Source organism: Eubalaena glacialis, chromosome 1 (genome assembly GCF_028564815.1).
Source record: "Eubalaena glacialis isolate mEubGla1 chromosome 1, mEubGla1.1.hap2.+ XY, whole genome shotgun sequence".
In the NCBI taxonomy this organism is placed as follows: Eukaryota; Metazoa; Chordata; class Mammalia; order Artiodactyla; family Balaenidae; genus Eubalaena; species Eubalaena glacialis.
The window spans coordinates 221,209,778-221,221,512 of record NC_083716.1 but is presented as its reverse complement, the minus strand read 5'-3'; the positions used below and the strand labels follow the sequence as shown (position 1 = coordinate 221,221,512).

General features: G+C 58.9%; 3 protein-coding genes across 4 annotated transcripts; 1 reads left to right on the top strand and 2 right to left on the bottom strand.

The window, feature by feature from the left end:
* Window positions 1-253: 253 nt before the first annotated feature.
* Window positions 254-2,709, bottom strand: LOC133089103 (probable hydrolase PNKD). Its single transcript, XM_061187311.1, has 3 exons — window positions 2,631-2,709; window positions 1,702-1,870; window positions 254-629 (listed from the first exon to the last, which is right to left on the bottom strand). The coding sequence occupies exons 1-3, from the start codon at window positions 2,695-2,697 to the stop codon at window positions 437-439; spliced, it is 429 nt and encodes a 142-aa protein (XP_061043294.1). The 5' UTR covers window positions 2,698-2,709; the 3' UTR covers window positions 254-436.
* A 345-nt stretch (window positions 2,710-3,054) lies between these two features.
* Window positions 3,055-8,155, top strand: AAMP (angio associated migratory cell protein). 2 transcript variants are annotated; one of them, XM_061204951.1, is made up of 11 exons: window positions 3,055-3,267; window positions 3,753-3,905; window positions 4,635-4,754; window positions 5,264-5,403; window positions 5,657-5,801; window positions 6,082-6,165; window positions 6,265-6,380; window positions 6,542-6,645; window positions 6,785-6,875; window positions 7,070-7,224; window positions 7,658-8,155. In XM_061204951.1, exons 1-11 carry the CDS (start codon window positions 3,147-3,149, stop codon window positions 7,731-7,733), a joined length of 1,305 nt encoding a protein of 434 aa, XP_061060934.1. In that variant the 5' UTR covers window positions 3,055-3,146; the 3' UTR covers window positions 7,734-8,155. The 2 variants fall into 2 exon arrangements, with proteins under 2 accessions (XP_061060934.1, XP_061060925.1); XM_061204942.1 differs by having other exon boundaries at window positions 3,750-3,905.
* A 262-nt stretch (window positions 8,156-8,417) lies between these two features.
* GPBAR1 (G protein-coupled bile acid receptor 1) lies at window positions 8,418-11,431 on the bottom strand. The gene is made up of 2 exons (XM_061187270.1): window positions 11,239-11,431; window positions 8,418-9,582 (listed from the first exon to the last, which is right to left on the bottom strand). The coding sequence occupies exon 2, from the start codon at window positions 9,535-9,537 to the stop codon at window positions 8,548-8,550; it is 990 nt and encodes a 329-aa protein (XP_061043253.1). The 5' UTR covers window positions 9,538-9,582; window positions 11,239-11,431; the 3' UTR covers window positions 8,418-8,547.
* Between the last annotated feature and the right edge of the window lie 304 nt (window positions 11,432-11,735).

Sequence of the window (11,735 nt, the reverse complement as noted above, 5' to 3'; positions counted from 1 at the left end):
AAACTCCACACCCTGAACGACTTCTTTGATTCTCTTTATTATTTGTTTAGGCTGAGTGGAACCCCACCCTCCTGGCCAGCAGCTCTGAGGGCTTGGTCCCCAGGGCCTGAGCCTAGGCTTCTACTTAAGTCTCTGTGGTTTCCCCAACCATTCAGCCTGGAACACTGAGGCTTCTGTGAGAGGGAGCACACATGAGTAACCAACCCCACACTCGGCCCCTCCCATCCCAAGGGACTCACAAACTCAGTCCTGGTTCCTTTCCACTCAAACACTCGGTAACTTTATTTCCCTTTGGCTGGTTTCTCGGGAGGGGATGGGGCTGGCAGCAGCCTGGGCTTCATGCGCCCTCTGGTGGGCCTCAGAGGCAAAGACCAGAAAGGACTTGACAGTCTGGAGGCCACAATCAATACAGTCTAGGGGAGGGTTGCAGTGTTCCTCACCACTGCACCCCGGACCCAGCTTCAGGAGTTGGGGCATGACGGGAGGAGGCCCTGAACCTCTGGCTCTCATACTCGCCCGTGTTGGATGCCCGCATGTTCTGCCGAGCCTTCATCTGCTTCAAACGGTCCTTGTCCACTTCCCGCTTGGTGAGGATGAAGAGGAGGATACCACAGGGGAAGCCGATGGCCCTAGGGGTGGGGAGATGTGCACGGGGTTTGGGGAGGGGCCAAGCCTGAGCCAGAGGAGCTGGGGAGAATTTCATTCCAGCCTCATCAATTGCACGAACACTGCAATACCACTCGCACCTATTCAGCCTCTGTGCTGGCTGCTGGAGGGTCCCACCCGAATCAGATTAGGTCGCTGCCCTGCTCAAAATCTCGTAATAGCTCTCTATCACTTCTTGGCCAAGTTCAAACTCCTAGGCACGGCACAAAAGGGCCAGTGTGGTTGGGTCTCTGCCCACCTCGTCATTCCTTTCCCCTTTAGCCTGACACTCCTCAGCATGAGCCCTGCCATCTCCTGCTGTAGCAACTGTGCAAGATTTTCCAGACAGCCCATCCTCTTTCCCTCTCCAAGTGTTGGCAAAGATTCCCTCTGCCTAAACCACCCCATACCCCCTTCCAGACTCCCCTTCTTAATCTGAGTAACTGCTACGTGGGAGGCACTTCAGTGTGGGGAAAGGTCATGGAATCACAAGACCTGGTGAGAATCCAGCTCTGAGCCTCAGTTCCCTCCTCTGTAAAATAGGGATGTCCTATTTATCTCAGAAGGACTAAAACATTACACGGTAAAGTACTGGCACACCTTAGGTGCTGGAAAAAAATGTTAATTTTTCCCCTCTTTTTCTTTTAATATTGATCAATAATATGTATTAAGATCAGAGTTAGATTCAAATAACAATGCACTGAACACCTTGTAGGTGCTACTACTATACAACTAATATAATCTTGCGTGATCTCAATTAAAATCTCAACTGGGTCTTGCCCCAAGCTCCCAAAAGAGAGGATGAGGCCAGGGACCCAAATATGAATCAGATTAGTTCAGCTCACTCCACAGAAAACCCACTATCTCTCCAATCTCACATACTTTCCCAACTCCCTCCCCTGCCCCAGTCCTCTGAGATTCCAGTCCTCACACCCAGCAATTCTGTCTCCGCAACATTGGATTCAGCTCACCACCTGAAACTTGGAGAAGTGTCTGGGTCCCACCCTCCCCTGGTGCCACTCCCCACTGGTGGGCAAAGGGTTAGTTAAAACTCACCAGGCTAGTCCCACAGCTTTCATTGGGTTCTTGCCCCTCTTTCTGGGAATGTATTCCAGTTCAGGGGATAAGGGCTCAGGCTCCTCCTTGCACTCTGGGGAGCTGTGGCTTTGCAGTGCCCGGGTCCTGTTCTGGGAAGCCTTGTTAGCTGTGGCTCCTGAGAGAATCCCTGTGGATGGAGGCAAGGAAGGTAGGTAAGAGAAGGTGAGAAGAAAGCCCGGGGAAGGAATTGCTGAGATCTGAGGAAGGGGAGTGACTGCAGTTTGGAGTAACAAGTACCAGGGAAAGTCCAGAGGGAAATGGGAAAATCGCCATCGAGGTGGCACCTTTGAAAGCCACTTCCACGTCACTGCGGGCTCATCACCCTGGTGCCAGGAGAGCGAGCTTCGCTGTTCTTCATCTCATCAGACGACAGGATGTGAAGGACTGCAGTGGGGCTCACATTGAGACGTATGAAGGAAATCCGAGAAATGGTTTTCAAACTGCAGAATGTTAGCACTGGAAGGGAGCTTAAAGGTAGTCTACTCCATCCCCTCATTTTATAGAAGAGGAAACTGAAGCCCCAAGAGACGAACTGCTTCGCCCAAGGTCAAACTGCTAATTATCCGGGGCTAGAACCCAAGCCTCCAGAAGCCCAGGGCTCTTTCCTCTGCACTGCGGTGAGTGTGAAACACCTGGAGCACGGGAGTCTAAAAGGCTTCCTTGGGGCTCCCTTTCGCTGCAAGACCCCAGAGGTGTCGTGTAACGGGAAGGCTGAGGGATGGACTGGGTGACCTCTAGAGAGCATCTTTTAGGTCCCAGACTCTTTAAGATCCTGCAGAGGGGTGCGGGCAGCAATCGACAGCCCTGACCTCCTGCTATCGCCGAGCGGGATGTGAAAAAAAGGGTGCCCCCTGCAGTCCGGCCCTCCCCGGGGTCCCTCTCCTTACCCCGGAGGACGCGGGCATTTCTCGCCCCCCGGCCCTTCAGCGCCGTAGCAGCTACCACCGCCGCCATGTTCAGATCCCACCCCCCTTCACCGCGCTCCCCGCCGGGAATTGTAGTTTGCGTAAGGGGCCTCCCCCGCTCTTCCCGTCCAGCCTACAGACCGGAAACTACATCTCCCAGAAGCCCGCGGAGCAGACCCGGGCGAACTACTATTCCCAGGAGAGCCCCCGGAGGCGCGCACGCTCGCTTGTTGCCCTCCTGTTGGGGGCGGAGTCAGGTCGGGCAGAGTTGGGTTCTACTCTCCACGCTCCGACCCCGTCTCCCAACTCTGCCCTGTGATTGGTGGTTAAGCCAGCCCACCCCCTTCGCTATTGGTCGAGAGGTCGTCGCTCTCCCTGCCGGGGAGTCGCCTACGCCTACTTCCTCCCGAGAGGAGGGGCTCGAGTTCCGCGTCGTCGCGCAGAGCCGACTCTGGGAGGCGTTTGGGCCCAGAGAAGTGGGTTCGCCGCTTGTGCCGCATGGAGTCCGAATCGGAAAGCGGGGCCACCGCTGACACCCCTCCACTGGAGACCCTAAGCTTCCATGGTGATGAAGAGATTATCGAGGTGGTAGAACTGGATCCCGGTCCGCCGGACCCGGGTGAGAGCTGCCGATCCTCAGGCCACGGGACAGGAGGCGCTCACCCCTAGCCTTTGACCCCTGCTTCACCCCCTCCCCACCCTACCCCACCCCTACCCCACCACCCGCCACCCGCCACCCCACCGGTCATTCCTACCGACCTCCTTCGCCCTTCCCCTCTCCCCCAACCCTACACTTAGTTCTCAGGCCTGGCCGGGGTGGGGGTTCCCCTGACGCCTCCCCTGGCCCTTCCCCTCACACACCCCCTTCCCATCATTCCCTCGCTCCTCCCTTACCACACGGTCCGTGGCCAACCCCAGGTCCTCAGACCTCTCCTGTCCTCCGTCCCACACGCCCCCTCCTCCCTGCCGCCTCTCACTGCCGCTTCACCCCTTCTGTCTGACCTCACCTTGCCCTCTTGCCACACGACCACCCCAGCCTCCCCGCACTTCCCATCCCTCTTACCGCCTGCCGAACCCCGTCTTTTATCCCTCTCCCCAAAGCAGACGATCTGGCCCAGGAGATGGAAGATGTGGACTTTGATGAAGAGGAAGAAGAAGAGGGCAATGAGGAGGGCTGGGTTCTGGAGCCCCAGGAAGGGGTGGTCGGCAGCATGGAGGGCCCAGACGATAGCGAGGTCACCTTTGCATTGCACTCGGGTAGGTCTCTGAGGAGATCCATCGTAAACTCAATCCAGGTGGGCATTTGAGCATCAGCCATCCGCTGTGTCGGGAGCATTATGAGGGACACAGCGGTGGGAAAATGCTGGCCTTGCCCTGGAGGAGCTCACAGGTAGGGGGGCAGTATGATGGAATGGAGGAGAGCTTGGCTCCTGGAGTCAGTTGAGACACTTGGGTTCAAATCCTATCCCAGCTACTCGTCTGTTTATGATCTTTATTAATGTTTCTGGGTTTTAGTTTCCTTTTAAAAAGTTGTCGTTGGTAAAAGTTCCTTTATTGTGAATTACAGGTAATAGTACCTTTTGGAGCATGTTTTAGATAATCCTCTTAAATATTAGCTCTTAATAAGGAACCAGTAACATGACACTTTGCTCACTCAGACCCCAGACTGGTGGCATCCCATGCTGAGAACTGTAAGCGCTGCACGTGTACCTTGCTCTTGTCCATGGCATCAGTGTGGGGTGGTGAAGGGAACAGCACCGAAGGGGGATCTGTCCTGGAGAAGGACTTAGAGTTCGGCAAGCTTGGGGAGGGATTTTTCCAACAACCTGATGCTTGAAACTTAGAAGAACTTGGATGCACCCTTCTTTTCCAGGAGGAAAGACGTGTTACTTTGGGTGGAAGGGGGTGGGCTTCCCAAAGGTCCCGAAGGACAGAACCCTAGGTGGGAGCTCCGTCTCCTTACTCATGGAGTATCTCTTGGGACAGCGTCTGTGTTTTGTGTGAGCCTGGACCCCAAGACCAACACCTTGGCAGTGACAGGGGGCGAAGATGACAAAGCCTTTGTGTGGAGGCTCAGCGATGGGGAACTGCTCTTTGAGTGTGCAGGTGAGTGGGCCTGGGTGAGGTCCTGCCCCTTTTGAGGTCTTAGGGGGCTGGCCTGCAGCGGTTGTGCATCCAATAGCCATTTATTGACTCCCGTTTTGCCAGCTCTATACTTGGCCTGAGGGCCCCAAAGAATATCATGGTCTGTCGTGGGCATGGGAGAGGGAGGCACTGATTGGCTGAGGGAGTCAGGGAAAGGCCTGGGAGGAGGTGACACTAGTGAAGGAGAATTGGGGCAGGAAGGAGGCTGTGAGTATTTCAGACAGAGATGTGGAGCGGACAGAATGGGGAAGACATAGGCCTGGGTTGAGTGGGGGGCCAGCAGTGTCTCCCCTGGGGAGACATGGGGATGTTGGCTCCTGGAGCAGCTCTGAGTTTGGTTACCTGTTCTGCTGGGACCCATCCTTTTTTTCCCCAGCTGGTCCTTTCTGGGGGCCAGATACCTGGGTCCTGTGTCCCCAGCACCAGGTACCCTGATGTTCTCTTCTCTTTCTGCCCACTCTTCTTTGCAGGCCATAAAGACTCTGTGACTTGTGCTGGTTTCAGCCACGACTCTACCCTAGTGGCCACAGGGGACATGAGTGGCCTCTTAAAAGTGTGGCAGGTGGACACCAAGGAGGAGGTCTGGTCTTTTGAAGCAGGAGATCTGGAGGTGAGATCATCAGAGTGGGATTCAACTCTGAGGGCCGGGGGAGGGGTGAGACCTTGGAGGTCCGTGCCACCTTGAGCAGACCAAGCCAGCTCTGAGCCAGTACACTCCCAGAGTACAGCAAGAATGTCTAGGCCCATTCCCTGGGATGTCCCTGCTGACTCAGAAGCGGGGAAAGCTTGGCAGAGCTCATGGGGCAGACTCCTAGGGGAGATGGGGTGAGGGGCCTCCCTGTTGAGCCTTTGTCTCTGCCCAGTGGATGGAGTGGCACTCTCGGGCACCTGTCCTACTGGCGGGCACGGCTGATGGCAACACCTGGATGTGGAAGGTCCCGAATGGTGACTGCAAGACCTTCCAGGGCCCCAACTGCCCAGCCACCTGTGGCCGAGTCCTCCCTGATGGTGAGAGCAGCTTTCCTGAGTGCAGAGAGGTGGGGACCAGGGTTACGCGTCTCCCTGGCTCCCTCCTGGGCCACCGCCAGCAAACTCTGAGGCCTGCTCTTGGGAGCACTGACCTCCCAGGCCCCAGAGCAGACAGCTCCCCCTTTCCACCCGGAACTGGGTCTTCCCTGGGGCACTGTGTGTTCCCTCACTTCCTTGCCCCCATCCCCTCCCTCCCCTGCTGATATGTCTGAGTGTGCTATCTGTTCTTCTCTCTTCATCTCCATCTCTGGCCCTTTAGGGAAGCGAGCTGTGGTCGGCTATGAAGATGGCACCATCCGGGTTTGGGACCTGAAGCAGGGAAACTCTATCCATGTACTAAAAGGTATTTGAGGTGGGGAAAGTGTTAACCTAGGCCTTTGTGAGGCAGGGGCTGAGACCTGGGACAGGATGAAATCCGACTTATTCCTCTACTTCGTCCTAGGGACCGAGGGTCACCAAGGCCCTCTGACCTGTGTTGCCACCAACCAGGACGGCAGCCTGATCCTAACTGGCTCTGTGGACTGCCAGGCCAAGCTGGTCAGTGCCACCACCGGCAAGGTGAGTGGGACCTGGAGTCTGGCTCTGGGGCCCTCCGCTTTCCGCGTCTCCTCCCCTTCCTCTCTTATTCTTCACCCAGCCTCCTTGCCCCACTGCCTTTCTTCTCTTAATAGAGGACCATGTTTCCAGGCTCTTCTCTGATCCTCTCCCCTGGCTCATAGGTGGTGGGCGTTTTCAGACCCGAGACCGTGGCCTCCCAGCCCAATCTGGGAGAAGGGGAGGAGAGCGAGTCCAACTCCGTGGAGTCTTTGGGCTTTTGCAGTGTGTGAGTGTGAGCGGGGCCTCAGCCTGACACAAGAGCAGGGGGCTTGGGGGAGGGGGCCTGGGCTGGGGGACCAGGGAGGACCAAAGGGCCCCGAGTCTAGGTCCCTCCACGAGCTGTCGTGATACTCTCCTCTGCCCAGGATGCCTCTGGCAGCTGTCGGCTACCTGGATGGGACCTTGGCCATCTATGACCTGTCTACGCAGACCCTCAGGCACCAGTGTCAGCACCAGGTACAGGCAGCCTGGAGCCATGGCCATGGCCATGGGAATCCCAGGTCTCTGGGAGCGTCTGCCCCAGTCCTGGCTCCTGTCTGGTCCTTCCCTATGGCCCATGGTCCCTCCCTCCTTCCTTGAGAGTTGGGAGCAGGTGCCTGTCGGCTCTCCTGCCCCTGACCGCACGCCGCTTCTGCCGTACCCTGCTGCAGTCGGGCATCGTGCAGCTGCTGTGGGAGGCGGGCACCGCCGTGGTTTACACTTGCAGCCTGGATGGCATCGTGCGCCTCTGGGACGCTCGGACCGGCCGCCTGCTTACCGACTACCGGGGCCACACGGCCGAGATCCTGGACTTTGCTCTCAGCAAGTGAGTGAATTGGGCAAGGGCTGGGGTCTCTGTGTATTTGGAAGGTGGGAATAGCACATGGGTGGTCACAGGGTCCTTAGGGTGCAGGGGGCGATGCCTAAGGGCAGCTGGGCCCCAAGGCCTGGGCCTGCCTGTGAGGCAGGAGAGCTGGCAGGCCTGCGGGAGTCGTCTTCCGTTGACGGTGCGGCCTCACATCTCGTCCCCCAGGCGCAGGGGCTGGGACCCCTTCCCCCATGCGGGCGGCTCTCCTCTGATCCCCTTGCTGGTTGCTGGCTTCAGGCGTGTTCACTGGGTGTGGGTCGGCCCAGCGCCAGGCTCTAGGGGTCTGGAGTTGAGGATGAGCTGGAGAAGGCCCCCAGAGGGCCCCTGGGTGGTGGGCCTGGGGTGGGCCTGAGGTCTTCCAGTCCCTCCCAGCTGGGTCTTCTGTCCACAGAGATGCCTCCCTGGTGGTGACCACGTCAGGAGACCACAAAGCAAAAGTATTTTGTGTCCAGAGACCTGACCGTTAACGGCTGCAGCCTCTGCTTTGTGTCTGGTGTGGAGGGGGCACAGAGAGACCCCCATCAGCAGAGGCGGTAGGGTAGGAGGGAAGAGGAGGGGACGGGCCTCGGACTCACTTTCCAACCACTTCAGACTGACTTGCCCCCTCTCTGTCCCTTTCTTCTCCTAAGAGACCCACCCCTCGGGCCCCGCCTTCCCGCCCTGTCCCTCGTAGTCCTCGCCCAGACCTGGCAGGCCCTTCAGAGGGAGGTTCAGACCTCTTTCTCTTTCACCTCCTTTGCTGGTGTGAGCCATGGGGGTGTGTATTTGTATGTGGGGAGTAGGTCTTTGAAGTTCCCGTTCTTTCCCTTCCCAAGTCTCTGGGGGCGGAAAGGAGGAAGAGATATTAGTTAACAGATTTTAAAAATGTAAATAAAATATACTTCCCAGAGACGTGTCTGTGTGGATTTTGTGGTGGCCGGACATGAGGAGGAACCAGTGGGGGGCGTGTCAGGGTGAGGCTCCCTGCCACACCTGCTGGATCTCAAGGTGCCTCAGCTCACCCCCTCAGGCAGCAGCATCCTCACCTACAGCTGCCTGCCTGTCTGGAACTGGAATCTCCCTGGATCCTCTAGGTTCTTTCTGCAGTTGCTCACCTGTCCCTCCCTTGCTAAGACATGGAATGAGATAACCATAAGCTGGGAGCCAGGGAAGCTTTATTCAGTCAGGGTGGGGTCATATAGGGGCAGGGTCTCTGATCCAGAGGTGTGGGGATAAGTGGAGATGGGCTTGGTGGCCAAGATGGATGGATGCTTCTAGTAGGAACGAGCAGAGGCCCTTCCTCTAGTTCAAGTCGAGGTCCATGCTGCTTTGGTTGCTGGTGTGGTAGGCGGGGCTGGGTCCAGGACTGCCCTGGGGTCTTCCCCGCAGCACCTGGAGCCACCTCTGGGCGGCCGCCCTCCAGGGGGCCGTGTAGCGCTGATCACCCAGCCCCATGGCCACGGGCACGGCCGCCGCACTGGCGCTGCCCAGGGAGATGAGGGACAGCAGAGTTCCAGGCCCCAGCGGCGGGCGCTGCTCATAGGCCAGGACGGAGAGGAGCAGGGTGGCCACGTAGGGCCCCCAGCACAGCCCGAAGAGCAACGTGGCTCCAGCCTGTGCCCTGGCCTGCCGCCAGGTGAGGGCGCGGGCCAGGGCTGAGGGCGCGCCGCGGCACACGGCCCGCTCCAGCCGGCGGATGTCCTGCAGCTGACGGCGGGCGGTGGCCAGCACGCGGACCGAGAGAAGGGCGGCAGCGCCCACGGCGGGCAGCAGGAGCCCATAGACTTCGAGGTAGAGGTAGGGGGCTGGGAAGACAGCCTGGGAGCTGCAGTTGGCCCCAGGGGCCCAGTGGTTCCAGCCTAGGGCAGGCAGGCTGGCAAAGAGCAGGGGGCCAGCCCAGGTGAGGAGCAGGGCCATCCGGGTGCTCCCGCGGGGCCGCAGAGGCCGCAGCACTGCCATGTAGCGCTCCCCGTGCACCAGCAGGAGGTTGGCAAGCAGGGAGAGGAAGGAGAAATTGGGAGCCAAGTAGAGGAAGAGGCAGGACCAGTAGCCCCGGCGGCTCTGGTTCCACAGGCCTGGCAGCGCGGGCAGCGCCAGCCCGGTGAGCAGCCCGGCCAGCAGCAGGCTCAGGAAGAAGCAGCCAGCGGGTGGGCTGCGCAGGCGGTGGTCCCTGGCGATGCCCAGGGCCAGGAACAGGTTGGCAGCGACGATGAGGCTTGCCAGGGCCAGGGAGAGCCCCAGGGCCCCTGCGGGAATGGGGCTGGGCATCTCCCTGGTGCTGTTGGGTGTCATCTTGGGCCTGGGGATGGGGGAGGCCTGGAGCAGCAGCGGGCATGCCTAGATGGAAGATGGGGCGACCGGAGTTAGGGTGGGGCTGCAGGTCACTGTCCTCTCGGCAAGGCTGCACATTAATCCAGAGGTTGCAGACCAACAGACTGTGGGCCATAACCTGCTTGCTGATACACATTTTTCCTCCAATGAATTGCCAATTAAAATTTACATAAACATTCATATTTTTGGCTTAAAAAAAATCAGGTCCTGCCTGTAGGGTAGCAACCAGCTGGAGTCTTCAGACAGCTCCCACAGTCCCCACCCAGCCCCTTCGCCCATTTCTGTTATCTGTCTGGTCCTCTCTGGGCAGCTGTGTTTATGCCTCTGTTTAGGCTGAAAAGTGGACCCACCCATCCCCAAAGCATTTTGACCATCCCTGCCTCCACCAGGTGAGGCCTCTAACAAATTAGCTGAAAGGATAGGATAGGGTCTGGCTGGTGTGTAGTGGTCCTCTGGCCAGCCAACAGGTGATGGCCTCCTTCGGGCTGGGGCCAGAGCCGGGACAAGGGACTCGGGGTGGGTGCTAAATGAAGGAGGGCGGTCCCTGTCTTCAGATGCTCGCAGGCTGGTCGGCACCCGAGCATTAAGAGGTGGTAGGTTGCTAAGGATTCGGGGTGGAGGTAGGGGCAGAAGTCACCCTGAGGCAGGGCTCACTGAGTTAGTGACGAGGCCAGGGCAATGGGTGGCAGCAAGGGGTTGCCCGGTCCCTTGCACCTCCCCTCCATCCGCCTTGTCACCAGTTACACCTCAGTGAGCAGCCTCCGGGTAGGACTTCCAGCCCATAAACTTGACGCGTCCCTACCACTCTAGCAACAGGGCCTTTCCTGGGAACTGGAGGAGGGGAGGAGTTGCTGGGAGGGGGGAGGGTTGGCAGTGAATGTGCAGATGCCAGCGGCAGAGGGCTGAAGCGAGCCCAGAGAGGGAGGAGGAGCCGCTGGGCAGGGCCTGGCCTCTCTGTGGCTCTGACCTGTCCCAGTCCTCCCATGCCCTGTCCCCACTGCCACATCATAGGGATGGGGCACAGGGGAGGGGTCCTGGGCCCTGTGGGAACTCCTGCTTCTGTCAAGGGGAGCAGCCGCTGTTGCTAGGATTAAAGTCAAGAAGGAAAGGATTCCTACTTGCCCCCTCCCCCGGGTCAGAGGATCAGAGGGCCCCATGGCCACCCTGAGCACAGGAGATGTTGCGTCTTCTATCCCCAGCTCCCCTCAGGTCCCCCAAGCTGCTGCACCCCTTTACCCTCAGCTTCTGTTTCTTCTTCCTCAACCTCCCCCAGTGCCGTCTGCTGGGAACATCTTTGCCTCTCCAGCAGCCCTCCAGTTTCTGTTCCCCTTCATCTCTGCACTGTCAACTTTATTAAACCCCAGGAGACCTCAGAGTCCGTTACTTCAAACCTGGACTCTGGAGCCATGGGCTGGAGCTCCCAGCTCTTCACTGGAGTGAGTCTCCCACCCTACCTCCAACAGAGCAGCGAGAAAGGCAGGGTCAGCCGCCGGGGCGACTTCCCAGCAGTCTTATGGGTATGCTGGCTGTGTGACCCGCACAACCCGGAGGCTCTGGTGGCTCGGGCTGGGTGCAATGGCCTCTGCAGGATCTGGGGCCGAGGTCTCCAGGTGTGGCCCCGGGGGCCAGGTGGGGAAGGGGGAGAGGGGGGTAGCTACTCACATGGCTGTGGGGGACAGGTGTTGCTCCCCCAGCCTGGGCTTTCCTCTGAGTGTCAGGGAGTTGCCGCAGCCAGCACTGCAGGGCTTCTGGCGATGTCTGGTGACCTGACCGGTGAGGGCATGGTACCTCCACTGTGCGGGGACAGCAGGGCCCCGGCTCTCCACTGCCCTGGCTCTGCCCTCGCCTGGGTTCCTGGAGGGATGGAGCTGAGGCTGGCGGGGATCAGCCTGGCCCCGCCTCTGGGGGGTGGGACCTGGCACACCCTGAGCTGCAGTACTGGGAGGCCTTCCTCCCTTTTCTCCAGTGCCCCCTCCTTACCCTCCTGTACCAGTGGCCCCCTCTCCAGCCACTGGCCATAGCTTGCCACCAAGAAGGCAGGTCACCCAGCTTGGAGCCCTCTGGCCTGCTACTGCTTAGCTAATCTGAGAAATGCATTCCAGCTAGTGAACAATGATGATTTAGTCTACCTTCCCCACTTCCCAGCTCATATATTTACA

Bases quoted from the DNA above. Each gene is read 5' to 3' on its own strand.
- LOC133089103 (XM_061187311.1), bottom strand. From the start codon at position 2,697: ATGGCGGCGGTGGTAGCTGCTACGGCGCTGAAGGGCCGGGGGGCGAGA. The intron at 1,871-2,630 runs GTAAGGAGAGGG...CTCCATCCACAG, and splicing joins AAATGCCCGCGTCCTCCGGG to GGATTCTCTCAGGAGCCACA. The intron at 630-1,701 runs GTGAGTTTTAAC...CCCCACCCCTAG, and splicing joins AAAGCTGTGGGACTAGCCTG to GGCCATCGGCTTCCCCTGTG.
- AAMP (XM_061204942.1), top strand. From the start codon at position 3,147: ATGGAGTCCGAATCGGAAAGCGGGGCCACCGCTGACACCCCTCCACTG. The intron at 3,268-3,749 runs GTGAGAGCTGCC...CTCTCCCCAAAG, and splicing joins TCCCGGTCCGCCGGACCCGG to CAGACGATCTGGCCCAGGAG. The intron at 5,802-6,081 runs GTGAGAGCAGCT...CTGGCCCTTTAG, and splicing joins TGGCCGAGTCCTCCCTGATG to GGAAGCGAGCTGTGGTCGGC.
- GPBAR1 (XM_061187270.1), bottom strand. From the start codon at position 9,537: ATGACACCCAACAGCACCAGGGAGATGCCCAGCCCCATTCCCGCAGGG.